The 20,957-nt window shown below is 36.9% G+C and overlaps 1 protein-coding gene across 6 annotated transcripts in view; it reads left to right on the plus strand.

Annotated features, from left to right (window-relative positions):
• The window catches only part of LOC140166195 (diacylglycerol kinase zeta-like), a 434,180-nt gene that overhangs the window by 208,232 nt on the left and 204,991 nt on the right, over positions 1-20,957 (plus strand). The window contains exon 1 of one of the 6 annotated variants that reach the window (XM_072189600.1): positions 16,356-16,544. The exons of the other annotated variants lie outside the window; for them this stretch is intronic. Coding sequence (XP_072045701.1) covers positions 16,378-16,544 — 167 coding nt within the window. The 5' untranslated portion in view covers positions 16,356-16,377. Of the gene's footprint in view, positions 1-16,355; positions 16,545-20,957 lie in introns of those variants that run through there. 6 annotated transcript variants of the gene reach the window in all.

Below are 20,957 nucleotides of genomic sequence, written 5' to 3' on the forward strand. Positions count from 1 at the left end.
TATGAATTGAATACATAAAAGTAGCAGATCAGGATGCCGCCATTGTTTTTTGTTTGTTTGTTTGTTTTATTTCTTCTTTAACCTGGGACACTCAATCAGTTGAAAACACAATTAATCATCTGTTCTTCCTTGAGGCCCAGGGATCAATACAACATTTACATAACATAATTATTAAGGTTTTAAAAATACTACATACATTCAAATACACGATAATATTGCAAATTTTGATAAATACAATGCTTACAAAATAAATCGAATTACAATGTAACTTTACAACATGTTTAAAATACTATTAATATTACATACATAGGCAAAGCATATAGAATAAAGGATCATAGCCTATAAACATTAAAACTACTTAAAAGATAAAACACTACAAAAATCAACCTATGAACCAGCATAGCTATAAAACAATAATAATTATAATGTTATTCAAAACAATCGATTTCACCAAATACAAACTAAATAATTCATTTAATGTCAAATACAAATAATTCAATATGGAAACTGATTGCACAAAATAGTAGTAAGGCCTAGCATGATAGTATAAATACAACTCAAACAAATCTTGCAAAATAAACGAATGAAGCCAAGATATGAAATAAATTTAAAGACTACAATTTAAGAATCATAAAATTGAGAGTTGTATATTGTTTTGAAAGTTGCTGTGCTAATTGGGAGAGGTGATTTTAGTTTAGGATCAAGTGAGTTCCAGGCCTTAGCCCCTCTGAATAAGAAATTGTGTAGGGGAGAGCGGGGAGTGTTCGCCCTAGGGGCAGGTTCGCCCACCCCTTGTTTCTCAGCACTACGGCTATCAGGGAATTTGGTGATGGCAAAATTAGGTGACATAGGTCATTATCCCCAGACAGAAGTAAAACAACACGATGACAACCATTTGCGACTCATGTCGACATTAGAAAAAGATCAGTGAATTTATTTACCAAATGTTTTTTAACAAAGAAAACTGGAATCAGCCATTACACAAGCAGCCCAAAATTGGACAAGCGATTGCTGGTACTATACTTTTCTGGTGGATACCTAAAAGTAGCAAAAGGGCAAAGCAAGCAAGAGACAACTAAGTTGACTCATAAAAAGCAAAAAAAATTGGACAAAGCGATTGCGGTGCTATACTTTTGTGGTGGTTACCTAGAAGTAGCAAAAAAGGGCAAAGCAAGCAAGAGACAACTTTGTTGATGTGAATATACCTCATGACGAACTCCGCCGGGACATCCTGGAGTCCATGTAAGTTGACTCATAAAAAGCCCAGATAAATATTAAGGAGACAACTTTACCCTGTATGAAAATACGTGGTGAGCTCCATTCGTGATTACCTATAGAGCCGGTTGCTCACTAAAATGCTGCGGTCTTTGCAAAAATGAGGCCTTCAAATATAAAGATAATTGATCAAAGCATGATCTCAATAAAAAAGCAAACATTGACTGGCTGAAACCTTCGTTTTCCATATAAATACATAGCATGCTCCACTAGACTACTGAAGCCATAATTGCTCTTCAGGAAGATTACCTGACAGAAAATAATGATTGTTTTGAAATAACTGGTTAAGTTAATGTAATAACTACACTATTACATTAAATATCAAAAATTCGGACAGAAAAACTGCCTCTCACGCACTTCATGTATCAATTATACTATAAGTATCAAGTAACATTGCCATCATTTTGTGGTGAATATATCTGCTTGGTTGGCTTTGTTACTCGACTATTAATAAAAATAAATACCCACTCTACCTATTCACGAAGCCTCATCTACGACAATGATAATTCTTCTACTAATACTGGAAAGTATTTCAGATTTTGTTTTAAATATAAATAATATCTTCAATCAATATATTCCCTGCCTCCACCATTAATGGGTGTGGTGGGTGGGAGAAAATTTTTCACCGATCTTCCTCCAATGCTTATCGACAGAGAATGACATTCTCGCCACAAGCATGGCGTCGAAAGCACGCATAATACCGACAGCCGTGATTGGACCCTACAAACGCACCAACGAATCACGCCATTGGCCAAAGCTAGTTACCCGGGAAAACCTGACCTTTGACCCGCCTGAAACTTTCTTTCTGCAGGTGATAAATTGAGTTTCACCGCGATATACGCAATGAAACTGTATTATAAACTTCTCATATTAGCTACACGACATATAGGGACGTGTTCATCGAACTGCAAAAAAAAAAAAAAAATTACACCAAAACGTAATTTTTTCTTGCATTCATAATGTTGTATTATCATTGATACATAAATACAGATGGTTTTAATGGAAATCTGTATTGGGAACATATGGGATTTGTCAAAGATTTAATGTAGTTATAAACTCCTTATTCGATTTGTGTTTTGCATACCCCGAAGAAAATACAAAAATGTGCACAAGGCGCTCGTACGGCCTTTTGAGGATGGGGCATGTTAGCCCTAGATCTTCCCCGGGCGGACTTACCCCAAACTGGAGGGCGGACCTGCCCCATCAGCGTATTATGTAAAATATTGATAATTAAACCATTAAACAAGGTAAAACTACTGAAAACATGTTTTTTTAAAGTTATGTGATATCGGTATTACTCATACCACCGTTTATGTCCTAATCCATTTCTCCCCGAAGTTGTAAACATGATACGTTTCAGCTCACTTTGGACCCCTACATTTTACCCTGACCCGACTCCTGCAACAAATTTAGTGACTCCCCAGAAGAGAATGAATGCCCTGTATACTCTTGCTAAATGTTTGCATTGAATATGTTATTGTTATGCAATGTTTAAACCTTTTTTGTGATTGGGGTGAACTTACCCCACCATATGGGCGAACCTGCCCCAATATGGGGCAAGTTCGCCACTTTGCAAAACTTTTTTGTTTGCTCTATCCTGTTGCTATTGCAAGGCCTATAGTTCTGGGATTGTGGCCGTATATAGCTAAGACATAGGGCTTTCACATGGGCTAATCAGGTCATCCCTAAACTTAAAATTGACATCGCTAGGCTGGTCAGAAAAAAATAGGGCGAACACTCCCCGCTCTCCCCTACTTGCGTGCCAAAAACAAAGGCCTATTATATCTTGTTTTGATTGTTTAGATATCGGAGTGTAGATAGTATGTATACCATTATCTCTAACTGTAAAAAACATTCCATCAGTTTTGATATTTGAAGTTTTATCTGTTTATGTTGAGCAATTGACAGCTGTAGAGATAGCTATCACCTATCCCATGATGCAATGTAAAATATGGCAGGTGATTACATTCACACTTAAAGACATGTAACTGTAGAACAGTTTGGAGAATGCATGCATTGTGGGATATGGAAAAGTAGGTCCTTTTGACAGTGCAAGGATGTATGATAGTCACTTCTGATCGATTTGTAAGTTGGACTAATATTTGCGTTTTAGAGTTCTGCAGTATTTTTGATGCAATGAAATATATAAGCTGCTGATGTGGGCAAAGATTGCTCTAAAATTATCATCTATTTGATGATTATATCCTAAAAATTATACTCGCTGGTTTGCTTGATTCGCTGGTACCAAATTAGTATTTCTTTAGTGTAAATTTAGATGGAAAATATTATTCAAAAGTGTGAAATATTAAGCGAATAAGATAAAAAAATGCCCTTATTTTTGTTAATCTTTGGAATAATATTTGCTTTACCAACATTGTATACTCATTTGCAGAAAAAGACCCTTTCTCTAGTCTAGTCAAGTTGTATGCTGGTGTATATGTAATACGTAGCCTGTGGCACCCCTCACAAGAGTTCACTAGGCTATTTTGTCCAATGAAAAGGTCCAAAAGTAGGAGAAAAATATACAAACGGTCCACTTTTTGGTGATATCGCATTCAAAAAGTCCAAAAAAAGGAAAATTTTGGGGGGTTAGCTTTATTTTTACAAAAAAAACGTGGCAAGCGTACTTTTCATTGTGAAAAAGGTCCGCATTTGAAAGTTCTTTGGAGGGCCGGCTACTGATTGAAATAACTATAGTGTTGTTTTCAGTACTTTTTTTTTTGTTCAAATGTAGATACATTTAATCAACAACCTTTATCAGTCAAATGATAAGATAAGTTTTCAGTCACAAAATTGAACCATGAACTTAGTAATTGTGTACATACCATTCATGAACCAAACCGGTAGTTGGGATGAAGGACCATAGAATTGGACTAGTAGCTTCTCATGTTATTACCTATGTGCTTCCTTGTAACTCTGTATGGTAACAGTTGAAGTTGGAACAAATCTTATTGCATTGCACTAGGGTGTAATTGTCTTATGTAGGGTGTGGTTTACTTTGTAATGCACATGAAAAAGGAACAAGTTACGGATTGGCACCAGTAACCTCATGTTGCATCATCCACATTCATGTGTGCGATCTTCTAAAGGACAAATCTTCTAAAGTGTCACTTCTCTTATCTTCGAGGACAAGGCAAAAATTGTTGATTGGAACAAATAACCTCATATGTTGTATCCTCCACACTCATATGTGCGATCATCTTGGAGAGAGAGTCACTTCTCTAATACCCGAGGACAAGGCAAAAGTTGTGGATTGGAACCAATAACCTCATATGTTGCATCGTCCACATTCATGTGTGCGATCGTCTAATGGACAAAGTCTCACTTCTCTAATACCGTAGGACAAGGCAAAATTTATGGATTGGAACCAATAACCTCATATGTTGTATCCTCCACACTCATGTGTGCGATCGTCTAATGGACAAAGTGTCACTTCTCTTATATCCGAGGACAAGGCAAAATTTATGGATTGGAACCAATAACCTCATATGTTGTATCCTCCACACTCATGTGTGCGATCGTCTAATGGACAAAGTGTCACTTCTCTAATACCCGAGGAAAAGGCAAAAGTTGTGGATTGGAACCAATAACCTCATGTTGTATCATCCACACTCATGTGTGCGATCGTCTAATGGACAAAGTGTCACCTCTCTAATACCTGAGGACAAGGCAAACATTGTGGATTGGAACTAATAACCTTGTATGTTGCATCGTCCAAACTCATGTATACGATCGTCTAGAGAGTGTCACTTCTCTAGTACTCACAGAAAAGTCAAAGTTATGGATAAAACTTCACGGACAACATACAGTGTTGCTTTCTTGATAACTGAACAATAAAAATGAACATCAACAGGAGGTTATGAAACAGCCATCTCTTGATAACATTCTTTTTGAAAAATGATGCCATTTTGATTTGTAAGATTTTCTTGAACTGCACGTGTAAACTTTGATAACTTGTATACGAAGAAAACATTGAATAAATTTGCTGGCTTCAGGCTGAGTTGACAATTATGGCTGAATCCAACAAGAAGAGACGTGGTACCTTTCCATTCACAAGATGGAGTCTGTAAGTAGACACTATGGACCACAATGGCCTCATCCCAATGGCATAATTCAATAACCTCAATTAAACAATCATAGAGCAAAATTTAACCTCGAGTTGCAGAGTATGAGTTTTTGTACTCAAATTTTCAAAGGTCATTCAATGAATGTACAAATGTATTAGGGTTAAAGAACTGTGCCCCTGATAGATGAGCATGTTGTGGATCCTAGTGAGAGTTATAAGATCACATTCACATGTAAATTAATATTGAACCTAACTATGGTACTGTTGTGTGACTGTGATGTAATATTATGAAGAGTTCGGATGCATAAGTTTCGAAATATGCCATTTTCAAACTTTTTGATATAAGGCCACCCAACGCACTGAAGAGTCTATTGTTCTATTGTGTCCGATTTGAGCGCTGACATATTGGAAAATGTTGCCAATCAATATTAATGAAGTCGTATGCGATCGACACCTACAACTGTTCAATTGGGCGACTTTATTGTTAGGTGCTTTTATTCATACATTGAGCGATCGAGCTGTATCGGTTGGTCCGCAATTATATTTAATATAGTATTATAGGCCTACAAGTATGATTTGCTTTGCTTTATTGATTGATTCAGAAATAGTATGGCTATATGCTTCTCGAGTTATCAGCAAATATATCACATTTGAGGTCCAGGGTAGACTCCTATATACGCGATGCTCATGTAAAATACTATAATGGTAGGCCTACACACTTAAAACTACGGGGTCAAAAAATGACCCAAACGGGGTCATTTTTGACCCCAGCATAGTTATCAACTAAACACCATACCACGGACGGGGTCATTTTGACCCCATTGATCAGGGTCATTGCAATGACTACATATTTGGGTCTAATAGTAACCCCATTGGGCTCAAAATATTACCACATTTCGGGGTCAAATGAAAAAAGGGTTGCCTTATTTGGGTTATTCAATATTGACCCCATTGGCTGTGGTCATTTCAATGACCACGTATTTTGGTCAAAATGTAACCCCATTGGGGTCAAAATATAACAACATTTCGGGGTCAAATGAAATGACCCATTTGAAAGGGTTATTTATAATAGGGTTACTCAATAACCACATTTAGGGGTTGTTTGGATTTTTTTAGTATGATGCGATGGATGGTATTGATATTGCTGGTCCTACCAAGACATAAGTGTTTTTCTGCACACTAGCATTACATAAGCAGCAAATTTATACATAATGCATCTGTGTATCACACTGACACGCCTCATGACAGTTCACGCATTATAAGCTTACATGATATCATTGATATGTAAGCTTATAACAACTGCAGCCAAGACATCCGCCACGACAGCATGAAATTGTCCGAATCTGCGTTCATAGACATGGGTCTATGCATCCTTGCAGTCCCACTTTCCCAAGTAACTTTTCATATTCCATCATGCAGACACACGACAATCCGCTCAGGCTGCACAATCAGAACAAATATGGCGCTGATGTGACGCTGGGAAGCCGATGCACACCGACGTGCAAATAGTTCGAAATGCAAGTCATTATAAAGTTGTAAAATTGGGCAACGCCGGTCAAAAAATTAGCTATATTTAATAATCAAAAACATTAATTGCAGCTCATGTTTAAACTCATTTATGAATTGAGATTTTCAAAGCTGAACATTGAAACTGATATCAATGCGCGACAGTATCGGCAAAATGACCCCAAAGTTTTTGACCACGTTCGTCGTGGTTAAAATGACCTCGTGAATGTGGTCAAATTAAAACAGTACAACCCCTTACGGGTCAAAACAACCCCAAACGTGGTCAATTCAAAATGACCACGGAAAATATAACCCCGTAGTTTTTAGTGTGTATACATAATAAAACACGGTGTGGACCGCGGCTAATGTCCTTAAAAATACTACAGTAGGAGCGATATCATAATTACTTCAAATCCTTATAATATGTAGACCTATTGGCAAACAATGTAGACAACTTACTTGTGTAGATTCTTATATCTGCCACACAGAGCGCACACTTTGCCTATGCTGCTGAACTGTCCGTAGCAAACTGGTAGAGCAAAGCGTGTTCACTGAGTATAATCAAATGAGCGCCCAAACCAATTTGGGCGCTGCAATAGGTTTGTATTGTAGGTGAACCTCTGTTTTGTGTGCATGCGACAACTCACGCACACCTTTGGGATGGACTAGTACAAAAGGTACCTCTCGTTCGTATAGGCGCTTTTACGTGACTTTCGTTTCATCACTTATTGACAGTAGCCTGCCTATTATAGCGTTAATACGCTGGTCAGTTCAGTTACCGATTTAATGGCGGAAGCCCTTTGTCTCGAACAAAAGGTACCTCTCGATGAATAGCGTGTCTGGAACTCCAATTGGCACAAAGGAACAATAAGCGTTACATAATCTATTTCTTCTCCTTTCTATATAAACTCCTTGAGGCCACCAACATCTGTCCTATAATGCTAACTTTAAATTGATGCCCTACGTTAAAGTAGCACATATTTTTGAAAAATGAATGCAGTATTCTCTGTAATAGACGCCCCTCTAATAAATGTTCCCACCCATAATATTTTTCCACGACAAAAGTAACCATAATGCAGATATTTTCATGCCATATCATGTTAGTAAGCTTAAAACATACATCATATTGGTGATGATCATTAAATTGCATGGAGGTTTGGGGGTTAAACCCCCAAATTAGTTGATTTGCTATCTCAACCCCCATTGAAAATTTCAACCTTCCTAAATCAACCCCAAAGAAACTGTCAACACCCTTAACCCCCACCCAAATAGTGTCTAATTGAAATCACAATATTTCACCTTAATTTTGGGCTAAAATATATGTGCAGTTGAATATTTAACACTCTTCATGCACAATTTTCACAGGAACACAGGGCCAAAATGATGCCCACATGGAACTTTTTTGTCTTTGTCCCCTCAGACAACTAACCCTAATAGGCCACTGAACATGTAAAATACTTGGACCCCTCACCCCCCCAACAAGGGATTTTTACAAAGACCACACTGATAAAGAAATTTATGCCACTGTGTTCCTGATATTCTAACTTCTTGCCCGGACTTCTTGCATGCTTTGGGTATTGGTTGGTCATTGCATAAGGCCACTTACTGCTTTATTTTAGGCCTCATATAAACAATGACATCATGATGTTGATTCACCTTAATTTTGGGCTAAAATATATGTGCAGTTGAATATTTAACACTCTTCATGCACAATTTTCACAGGAACACAGGGCCAAAATGATGCCCACATGGAACTTTTTTGTCTTTGTCCCCTCAGACAACTAACCCTAATAGGCCACTGAACATGTAAAATACTTGGACCCCCCCCCCCCCCCCCCCCAAAAGGGATTTTTACAAAGACCACACTGATAAAGAAATTTATGCCACTGTGTTCCTGATATTCTAACTTCTTGCCCGGACTTCTTGCATGCTTTGGGTATTGGTTGGTCATTGCATAAGGCCACTTACTGCTTTATTTTAGGCCTCATATAAACAATGACATCATGATGTTGATGAAAGTCATCAAGTGTTCTCCCTGTGTCTAGTGATGAGCAAACATTAATATCCGTGTTGCTGCTACCTTTGTTTGATCACTAATAAAAAACCCAAGCTAGTCCAGCTAATTAATTTTCACTCTCCTTTGAGATCTCAACACCGCCTCTTATGTGCATATAACGCTTTCGTTCAATAGAAATTACATTGCAAGGTTCAGAACAGAAATTATATAAGCAATATCTAATATCCATTCTGAACATTTTCATCTTCATCATTGGGCAGGAAAAACCTCCTATGTGCTTGTGGCCCCTGAACTTGTTTAAAACAAAACTGCCAACAGGTTACATAGGACATTTTGCTTTAAACATGTTCAGGGTCCAATGACATACAGGAGGTTTTTCCTGCCCAATGACGTCTTATTTTTATGATTTTTCTTGAATTTGTTGTAATCCATTTTATAACTAAAGGCTTACTTTGTCATACATGTATATTTGGGACTGTCATTATCTTCAGAAGGGAGGATCCCAGTCAATTTTTATGATTCTCCTCTATCTTGGGATGAACATTTAACCCCCCCCCCTTCCACACACACAGCCCTGAAAGAAATTATTCCAAAAAGTCAAGAAATGTGTTTTTTGCTGACGTAGTACACATTAGTAACCATTGGTTACTTGTTCAAGCCTGGGCTCGATACATCGGTTCCGAATTCTGATATGCCATAGGCTTTCTGTTGTGATCATTTCGATCAGTGGTTCGTAACAAAGAAAGTGTGAGCCAGTTGACCTAGCAACGATCATATTCTAACGTGCACTACACCAGTGAATACATTGTTCCTGCAGTTTTAGAATGCATTACAGCCCTTTCATAATTGATATGAATAACTATGAATCCAACATACTTTGAATCCCCATCCGAAGAAAATGACAGTCATTATTTTTTTCAAATTATTATTAGTTCTATAAAAACTGCTATAACAACGCTGTTATTTTTGGTTTTATTTAGAAATAGGAGACACTTTGTTAAATAGGCCTGCAGGAGTTTACAAAATGGCTACAAAATAATTCAAGAGAATTCAAAAAAGGTTTGCATTAACAGTACACATTGTCCCATCAGGAGAAGACGATGAAGCACTCCCTCGCTAAAGCTGTTGGACTTTTTAGCAAATGTCAAATGTCAGTTGCTGAGGGCAACCAAACGTTGTTCAACATCGATGAAAAGCGAAAATTGCAACTTGACTGTCCATTGGTGTTAGTTTTGTAATTTGGTTGTTTCTGTATCATTTGCTGTCATTGGTTTTGGCTACAAGGTCATGTTTCATGAACAGGTACCTTATTTGTTGTGCTGTTACAGACGCTAGAAAAGATCTTTTCTTTGATTTGGTCTGTGGTTATATAATCTCTACTCACATCGTATTAAGGTAATACACTATTTTAAAGTGTTGCGATTTGGTAGTTCACAACATCTTGCGAATGGTAATGAGCTTTGGCAAAAATTGTATTGCTCATTTCCTTGCGAGCGTGTAGAAGAATTCAAATATCACAGAAATAATTTTGTAGGTCCTGTGGTTCTTGAGTTATGTTGTAAAGAGGGCTGAAACAACAACACTTTTGTAAAATGTACATAATTCATTAACAACAATAAATTAAGCAAGTTTTCAAATTATATAATTTGTAGAATGAACTTTTGCAAAACATCAAGGTGTTATTTGTCAATAATTTATTGATCTAGAGAATGAAAATCGATTTTTTTTTTGTTGCTTCGACCAACAACACCTCGTCTACCCTTAAGTGACTCATCAATCATTAAAAACCATGACCTAGACATTGAAAATGCTTAGTAAAAGCGGATTGAGACAATCGATTAAGTGCTTCCTAGCACCTTACTAATCAATGAGATTGTTTTGTGCCAGGGCCATTACAATTAATGCACTCATTTTAATGGAATTGATCATTATCATGTTATCACAATTAAAAGGTTCTGTAAGATGTATGGATATAGGGAATATTTGTCCATTAGGTAGCCCATAATGTTTTAGGATCATACCCAATAATCATTATTAGCTAGCTTTCTATTATTTTTTTATGTGTTAAAAGTTTTTTTTTTTCTATTTTTCAATTTGCTATATTTAATGAGTTTCAACCAAAAAACAAACATGTCATTTATCCCTATGCTTTTTACTGCATTTAGATCAACTAGTTTAGCCTGAAACCTCTACCCCAGTTTAATAGAATTGGACCCAGTTTATTTTGTGAATCCACACCGCAAAAGGTGTTCTTCCAACATTTTTGTATGGGGATGTGCCACAATGACTTTTGGATGCTGACTTTCTCCATACCTACTTTTTACTCCCCATTCACAAAAAGCACCCAAAATTTGCCTTAATTAGGCACTTAAAGGGCACTTATGCCCAATTGGGTGTATTGGTCTCCACTGAAAAGCCAACCATCGTGCCACATCCCCGTATACCTTAAACCAGGGAGAACCCCTCCAAGAAATGACCTAGAAGATGATGTGAGAACAATTATTAAGCTTACTGGTCAATATGAGAAAAATTACATTCTATGAAAACAAGTTTTTTGGTGCAATTTTGTTATCAGATCTTTTTATAAATAACCCGTAGAAATTGCATCGCACAAAAAGGCACATGTTGTCACAAAATTGGGTATATTTCCAGACTTATATACTTTGATTAGCTCGTAATCGGCGGGAATTTTAACATCGCTGATTAATATCAATATATTTTATTTAGAGAATTGTCTTGTAACGCTTTGCCAGAAAAATCACAAATTATTGATTCAAGTCTTATACTCGTCTACTTTCTTTAACATGCACATTGTAGATCTTCCAGATGAACAATATCAATCTTAACATGGCTCTACTTTTTCGGTGTAGTGGTAAAAGCCTAACAATTCCTGCCGATTACGTGCTGATCAAAGTATAGTTACCAAAAGCTGCAATTTCTGCCTATATTTCTATAAAATGAAAACTGTACTCTCTAAAAATTTGTGTGAAACTCTTGATGGCAGTACAGTGGCAACATAGTTCTGCCAGGCAGTGTGCGGTAGTGCTGGTTCTCACATTCACTCTCTCCAGACGGGTGTCAACTGCAGACGACAAGTTTCAATTTTTCTTTTAATTCAAAAATTTCAGAATTGTAAATTTTCATGATCATATTTGCAATCAGCATGGAAAATGCATTAAAATGAGTACAAACAATCCCAGTATTGGTTCAGTGGTTCTTAAGATAGCTCTTGATATTTCAAAGCTTGGGACCTTTTGTAGAACACAGAGCATTAAATTCAGTTGCAATTTTGCTTGTTGTGAACTGATTATAGTTATACTGCCATCTATTGATATATTATTGAAGCATTTGGGTTAGAAGAATATAATGACACTGCAGTGGTTTTTTGGTGAGACAAAATTTAATGTTTTGCAGAAATGCTTTATGTCCATATAAAGAATAACATGCAACTATTTCATTGTGGTTTATATGGGGGACTTATATCTCAGAGGAAACTTAATATCATAAGAAATTTAAACATAGGCCTATTAGGTGTAACATGAATGGATACAGTACTTTGAAAAAATAATGTGGTTTTTTTTTCAGTGTCTTATTAATGTCAATTTGAACATGATGATCGATATATCATGCATGTCCCATTATCTCTAGGCCGCCACATAAATTAAATTGTTGATTCTCGTCCGAAGGATTCTCATGAATTGACCAGGATAGGAGCTTCTTTTTTTCCGATGCAAATTTAGCATTGCTAGCATTTGAAATCCTTTTTTGATACAATCTTGGTAAATGATGAGGGGTGTTTTATTTAAAGGGTTGAATAATACAACAACTTATTTAAAATGATTCATGTTGCTAATTAATGTTTTAATCATCATACTAAATTTCAGAGGCTTTAAATTCCAAGGTTATATTTTGGGTTTTGGTTTTGGTAAAAATGTTAAGATAACAGTAAATGTCCGGTTATATAAAGGTCATGTATGAAAAGACACTACAACAACATTTTCAAAATGTTGTTAAAATGTTATTGTAGAATATTTTTGCAAACGTTTTATTGCTAAATATTTAATCAACACTTAAAGGTCCGTAACCCGATCGACAGCATCATCCCCCCAATTTTTTTCATTGTTGATGAGGTTTTGGTATCACATAATAGATACTATTTTTCTCATTACTATCCTGAAATTTGACGCTCCAAGTCGATGTATTTCCGGAGAAATCATGAAACACAGCGGTTTTTACAGGCTACCGGTTTGTAAAAATAAAAATTACTTCGGATTTCTGGGTAGGGAATTAATTGCGAACCATCGAGACGGTATGCCGTATTTAGTTATAAAAAAATCCACGATGTACATCGTGGGCTGAATTGCTCAATCGGTTAGCGCGCTGTGCGTTACCCGAGAGGTACCCGGTTCAAAATCTCGTATCGGAAGATTTTTTTTTCCTCTCCATTTTAACCCAAACTTTTTAATATTCATTTGAAATGTACATATTGCAAGGGAGAAATATATTTTGTTTCCTTTTTTTCTCGGAACGGCACGAAAACAACAACAAATATTTTCCGTTCAATACGGGCCGGCATTGTACAGCATGTCAGCATTCGTCATACCATGCATACTGAACGGGAATTGTTGTTGCTTGCTTGCCTGCCCAGAATGCAATTCATGTATACCAAGGTATTGGATTGCAAATTTGGCTATTTATTCACATTTACGCTGAAAATGCTCTCGTTTTTCACAAAGCAGCATAAAAGGCGATGTTTGATATTATTATGTAATTTTAAAGACAATCCATATCCAAAACCAATAGGGTTACCCCCCTTTAAACAACATTATGTTAAAATATTTTACAGTAAGTATTCAACAAATGTTTTTGAATGTTATGAAAACGTTTTGTACCCTTTCTGTACCCTTTATATAATAATAACCCAACATTTTAACATTTTCTGGCAACCTTTTGAACCTTTTGCGAATATTGTCGAAAACGCGTTTTGTGTTTGCTGGGTAACTTGCATAAAATTAAGCTTTTGAAATGACAAAATTTGCCATCTGACACTTATTTAAATAAGCTTATATAAATTGGATTGCAGTTTAAGAGCCATTGCCCTCTGTTTAATATTGGCATTTAAAAGAAAGTCAACAAAAAGTTTGTCATTTTTGAAATTCCACCCTTTTGTCATTTGGTGGTTTGGATATAAATAAACTCAATCGCATAAATGCCAAAACATCACGCATTATTTATAGAACTCTTTTATTTTCAATTATTGAGTGTTACCGGTAGGCCTACTGTTATGAAATTGCCTTCCTTTGAAGCATAATAATTTGTTGTTGGAAGTTTATTTCTTTCATAATGATATTACTTATGATAAAAGGCCTATTTAGTGATTTGCTCATCTGGACAATCATAAAAATCATCAAAATTCAGATTTTTGGTACCTTTGTCAAAGATGTACTTACATAATATTAATAGCCTGTTGGTGGTTCAGCCGAAAGCCATACAAAATAAGGCATTTACATGAATCTGTAATTTATATACTGACATTAGGCTATAAATTAGTACATGTATTTGAATGGGGCTTCAACTTCGTCAATACTGTTGTTTTCTTTGTTTTTGCAAAATTTTTCATTTTAAAAATATCAAATGACATACAATTTGAATGACTTATCATTCACTTTAAGCAATTTATAAAAAAATTAACTTTTTACACTTGTGCTGGGATCACTGAATGGGACTTTAATGTGCATGGGGCATGCATCTCGCACATCATCTTAGGTGATTCTCTGGTTCAGAGATGGGTGGTACAGGGTGGGAGTCCCAGTTTTGGGCTTGTGCACCTCTGTCTTTGTCAACATTTATAAAAAAATCAGGAAAATATCTACTTTGGGGTCAAAATTTGCCAATTTAAAAAAAATCAGATTTGCCACCACTCCCTCCATCTAGTTTGCTCCTCACCTCCAGAAAGATTCTGGTGCTGCCACGCCTGGTTGAATTAAAAAGATATGACATTCTAGCAGCCATTTTGATTACATCACCCTGTCTCTGTCCATTGCGAGTTAGTGTCCTATCACCCACAGGCAATAGACTTAATACAATTTGTCCCATAATATCATTACTATAGATCCAGAATTTCATTTTTTCATAATTTGAAATGACCAAAGAAACCTGCACTTTTGTCGCTGGTCAAGCCATCCAATTATGTTTTTTTTTTATTACTATTTTGATGAAAATCAAATTTGATCATCTTTTGTGATTTTTTTTATCAAATTGATCACATATGGTACCATTGGAAATAACATGTGTGGCTAACGAGGATTCGCTGGGTGTGTCTTTTTAATGTGGCTTCAGCATTTTTTCTGTAAAATTCTACGTAAATGGCAACTTGCACAGCCATGCATTGTAGCTAATTAGGAATCCGGGGCAAAAGGATTCCTTACAAAAATAGATGTGGCATCGTTATAGAATGCCTCATGTATTATTATCAAAAGCATCAAAAACTGCAGGCATAAAAAGCTAGATTGTCCATTGATGTGTACGCAAGTGGAAAATCAGTGCTCGTACGTCAGAAAATAGGCGACTGATAAACTACAAAGCAAATTTACGTCAGAATCTGTATCCTGATCAAACTTGATTTTTGGATGCTGTATGGTTGATTGCATACCGACAATAGCATGAGAGACCTGGAGGTCATACAAGTGTAAACTTTCACTGCTGGTAGAGAAAGTTGGTATACAGTAAACTTTGAGCAAAGTTCAGCTGGGATGTTTTTTGCTGTGTGGCATTTACACTACAGTTGTAAAAATAATTGATGGAATAATTTTGACATTGGAAGACCAATTGAAGACTATAAATATTGAGTGAATTGCCTGATGAACCAGCAAGCTGTCATATAATATAAAGGATTGTCAAGGTATATGCGCTGTGACTTGGTTTGAAAGCAGTTGCAAGACCTTACTGCAGGTGCATGTGGCTGCCACATCCATGAAATTACATATAAAGGACTGATCAAGAAAGACGTATCATGTTTGAGAAGCTTACAGATGCTCTGTGATTTGTTCACTTCGGATACAGCAGTAGGACTTCATAAACTTGTGTGACTTTTATATCCATAAACTTACATGTGAAGGACTGATCAAAAGACATTTGTTGAAGTAGAGTTGGATAAGCTTACATATGCTCTGTGATTTGTTCAAAGTTGGGATACAGCTGTAGGACTTAAAGTGCGACTTCCATATCAATAAACTTACATGTGAAGGACTGATCAAAAGACATTTGTTGAAGTAGAGCTGGAGAAGCTTACAATGCTCTGTGATTTGTTCAGTTTGGATACAGCAGTAGGACTTCTTAAGTGTGCCTTCCATATCCATAAACTTTACATAAGGACTGATTAAGAAAGGCGTTTGTTAAGTAGAGTTGGAAAAGCTGCTCTGTGACTGTTTCAAGGTTGGAAAATAGCAGCGGAACTTCATTAGTGTGACTACCACAGTACACCTGTTGTAGGAAGACCTCTTGAAGAGGACCAATGGAGTCTATCATGGAGCAGCTTGTGCAGAGTTCGGTGTCTGTGGCATCTTTCACAACACTTGGTACACTTGGTGAGATAATGGAGGAAGGATGTGATGGCGAAGGAGGAAGAGATGAGATGATGATGGATGCGGATGAATCAGCTCCACTTATTCAGAATCAAAGGTTAGCAAATTGTGTTCACTCAACCTTATTAGAAATCAAGGTTTGATGTGGAACATAGGGCTATTCCAGTTTAAATCCACCCTAGCCTTATGGAAGACATGCTCTTAATTCCCCACACAGGGGGTGAAGATAGCAAATGGAGTCACCCATTCAGGGACTCCATTTGAAACACATGCTCCCTTTAAGATCATGTCTTTCATAGGGTGTATGGATAGAAAGTCTTGGTCTCAACTAAATTCAGGTGAATCAGTACTTACTGGTATTTTATACCCAAACTGAGTCCTGGTAAAAAAACGCACCCTTAGTTATTTCATGTGTTGATTCTTGATATTTTTAGATGAAGTGGAATCAGTTCCAGGTATTCAATATCAAAGGTAAGCTTATTGTATGGGTCATTCAACCTTTCTAGAAATACACTGTTTAAACATTGGGTAATGTTTACCCAACATTGGCTGGACTATAACAAATATTGTATGTCTCATCTCAAATTCATGTATGTGGTTGCGTCACCAACATATGAACCAAAATACACATCTACGCATGTGCATAAGCCCCACAGGGTTTGCAAAAGTGAAGAGCAAAAAAAAAAAAAGGATTATAGGTGCTAGCGCCCTAAAAGCAACAATTTTTATACTTTTTCATTTTTTTTTCGCCCTTTCTTCTTTTTGTCGCTCCTTCTTCTTCCGCCGCCCTTCGTTTTGGCCGCCCCTGCTTTTACCCTGGGGGGCTCGTGCCCCAAAGCCCCCCCAAAATATGCGCATGTGATTCAGATCTACCACTGCAAAATCCAACAAGGCGTTACCCTCAACTTCAGAGCAGACACACTATTATAAACTTATTAACATAATACAAAATAAAATAACACTAAATATTTTAAGCTTCGGTTGAGTGTGTTACAGTTGAGTCAACATTGGGTAAATTGGAAAACAGTTTTACACTGTAACAGGTCAATGGAACCAGGTTTATCTCATATCTGCACTCCTGTAAGGGACCGTTCACAACAGGGTCTTAGCTAGCCACCCGTCTGGCCGTCATTTTAGACGCCCAGTTTGCTCCTGGGACGGGAAAATTAATGCCTTTGACAGATGCTATATTATAAATTGTATGTTTTGAGAAGCTAATTAACCTTTTTAGTAGACCCAATTTGTAGAACAAGGCCAAATCAGCACATATTTGAACTCTTTGAACCCCCAATGGGCTATAATAGATCTCTGGTAAATGTTTGAAAGGTCAAATTAGGACAGGCAATTTTATTCAAATGACGGGCAACCCTCAATTTCTAGCTAAGACCCTGGTTCACAAACACTTGTTAGGGGGCCTGATGCAAAATGCAGGCTCTAAAATATTTTTGACCCTCTAAAGGTGGCCCTGAAAAAATTGACCACACATTTTCCCGGAAAATTGAGTTTATATGCTTTTCTATGGGGTTGACCCATAATTTTCATGTCAAAAGGGGACCCTGACATTTTTGAGATCTGAAAAGGGAGGGCCCCAAAATATTTTTGTGATGAAATTTTTTTGCATCAGGCACCCCCTAACAAGTGTTTGTGAACAGTCCCTAAGTAAAATGCAGCTATGTTTATAAACAAAAAAGCAGATATTGTGTTTTTTGTGTACGCTTTCGTGTAAAAATTGAGTTAGCTTGAAATTCCCCTGAACAAGGAACTTACTGCTGATCAAGTTGTCTTGTTGTAACCTGTACGCTCGCCCGTATGGGGAGCTGATCCTATCTCCGAAGGTCAATTGTGGAATGTGTATGGTGTGTGCTTCTTAGCTGCAATCCCCTGTGTTGTTGTTGGAATACAATCAGATGATTTTTATCCATATTCCCCCAATTTTGAAATTTGAGGCCTTCATTAGCGGCCATTTTGGAAATATGGAAATTAACATTTTTCCCCTGTGCTTTTTTTTTTGCCTTTTTGGATATGTTGTTCTGGAGGGTGTTTAGAGTCACTAACCAGGGCCGGATTTACCTTTTTTGGGGCCCTGGGCCAGGTCAAAATTTGGAGGCCCCCAAACGCACTGTGAGGAAGGCATGTGCACTCAAGTGGCTAAGTTTTGGTTTAGGTATAAGATCAACGGTGTTGGCGGGAGCATTACAATTTAGAGGGAGACAAGCATAGATTATACTAGGACATTTGCCGCAAAGCACACGAAAAAAATTCAATATTAGACTATTTTAGCCCAAATTGAAGCTGGTGCGCGAGAAGCGTGCAAAAATTTGCAATTTTGTCCCCTATTTTTGCCCAAAACATGGTGTTTTCGGCTATAATGGAAGATGCACAGGGCAATTTTGGGGGCCCCCAAAATTTGGGGGCCCTGGACCCGGGCCCATCTGGCTCAATGGTAAATCCGGCCCTGTCACTAACAAGCAAAAACATTGGTGTTCCATTTTAGTCTAGCTCATACGTAAATTAACTTGTCTATATGATTCACCTATATTTCATTTGGCAAAACAGGATAATATTTTTTTAATCCAAAAAAATTACAGCTGTATTTTTCTGGAATAGGGAGTAGGTTATTTTAAGGTAGGACTGGTATTTAAAATGTTGCTTATGTTCTTCTGTGCGCTAAAAACATTGATGTTATTTTAACCCACTTCCAAGTTTTGTAATAGATGGGGAGGGAGCCGGGGGGGTGGTCATTTATGAAACAAAAGAAATTTTGTATATAGCACATCATATATCTTTTGCTTATTCTCTTTATATCCAGTCCCCGGGAAAAGAAATGGTTGCCAAACCTGACATAATCAAACACATACTACTGACGTACAACTGACGTAATAGGTTCTATTGTGCATTAAATGTTATAGTTCAGAAGTTTCATTTTCTGACATGGACATTTTGTTCCCAAAAATTTGTCAAAATGATTCGAATGATTTATTACCTATGTAACACACACACACAAATAATAAAAGTAAATAATGATGCCACTAATAAGGTATGGGAGTGGGTAAATCTGGATATATTTAGGCTGCACTTTGACATTTGGAAGGATTCAGATGTAAATGGAATGATCATAATATCTAATGGCTGCCATGTGTGTATTTGTGTATGAATATTGTAATTTTATGTAAAAATATAGCATTGTAAATGGCTAATCAGGGAGCTATACAAGAATGGGCTATTCCATTTACAATATACACTACCCCTGTGGAGTATGTTAGAAATCTCTTCCACAGGGGGAGTATGAATTTCAAATGGAATCAACCCCGGGAATCAACACATATAGGCAGCTTCACTTGCATTCCATACACTCTCTGAGAAACTTTAAACCTGAATCTTCCATGTAGAAAAAGTTTCAAATAGAGTCTGTTAAGGCATTGGATAGCATTGTTTGCACAGTATTTTTTTGTGGGACATGGGAGCACATCAGACACACCAAATTGCATTCTGAATACGAGGAATGTCTTTCTGATATCAAATAATCTTGATTTTATGAAATTCATGATATAATACAAATCTTATGGCAAATTATTATTTTTGGCATTTAAAAGTCCTCGAAGTAAACTCTATAAATCTAATGATATGTACTTAAAGTTTAGTATGTGGCTGGGCGGAAAAGCCGACCGTCATTGGAAAATTTTGACCTTTCATATATGAAGATATACATTTTTTCCCACAAAGATTTTAGGCTTCAAATGTTCAAATAATTTTGTCATCATATGCCTTTGTATGTAAAAGGCTATGTTTCTCTTGGGTATGGACATTGTCACTGAAGTGCCCATAATTTTCTTAACATTTTGGTACCAAATCTCATTTTCGTCAAAAATGGAGATGCGGCATGCAGTGTTGACTACACTTGCTAGCAGAGTATCACCACTTGTTTACATTTTGAAAGTGTACACAGTGCAAACACAGAAGTGGGGTTCTGATTGGCTAATTCAATCATCTGACAATCATAACAACAGATCAGTAATCTGATTGGCCAATTACGCATCAAAGAAGCAATCGGCGGAGAGCAGCGCTCAGCAAAATATGGCATATGTCACTTATTATCAGGGCGCGCACATCAATCAGAGCAAGATAGTGCCGTACTTCTCTGGAAGCTATATGTGACCTGCTACCACGAAATCAGCGTAAGTCGCCGCGACTTTATGCTCATTTTGTTTAGTTGGTAGTTTCGAGATATATGGTCTGACTAAGTTGATGTTCTTGTTTACCGCCACCTGTACAAGCCAGTAGTATTATCCTTCGTGATTGGCCCATTGTGCCCCCATTCACAAAGGACATACAGACATACTTAGTGGCTTTAACAGGTGAGTGAACACCAACGCAGTAGTCAGGGCATTTTGAGTGACTAACACCTTGCGACTTTACGCTGATTTCGTGGTAGCAGGTCACATATGTCAATTCCTACACAAGGCAGCACATAGTGTATACCATGTTTTGCATGCAAACTTTTGATTTGAAG

Source organism: Amphiura filiformis, chromosome 12, assembly GCF_039555335.1.
Source record: "Amphiura filiformis chromosome 12, Afil_fr2py, whole genome shotgun sequence".
Taxonomy (NCBI): Eukaryota; Metazoa; Echinodermata; class Ophiuroidea; order Amphilepidida; family Amphiuridae; genus Amphiura; species Amphiura filiformis.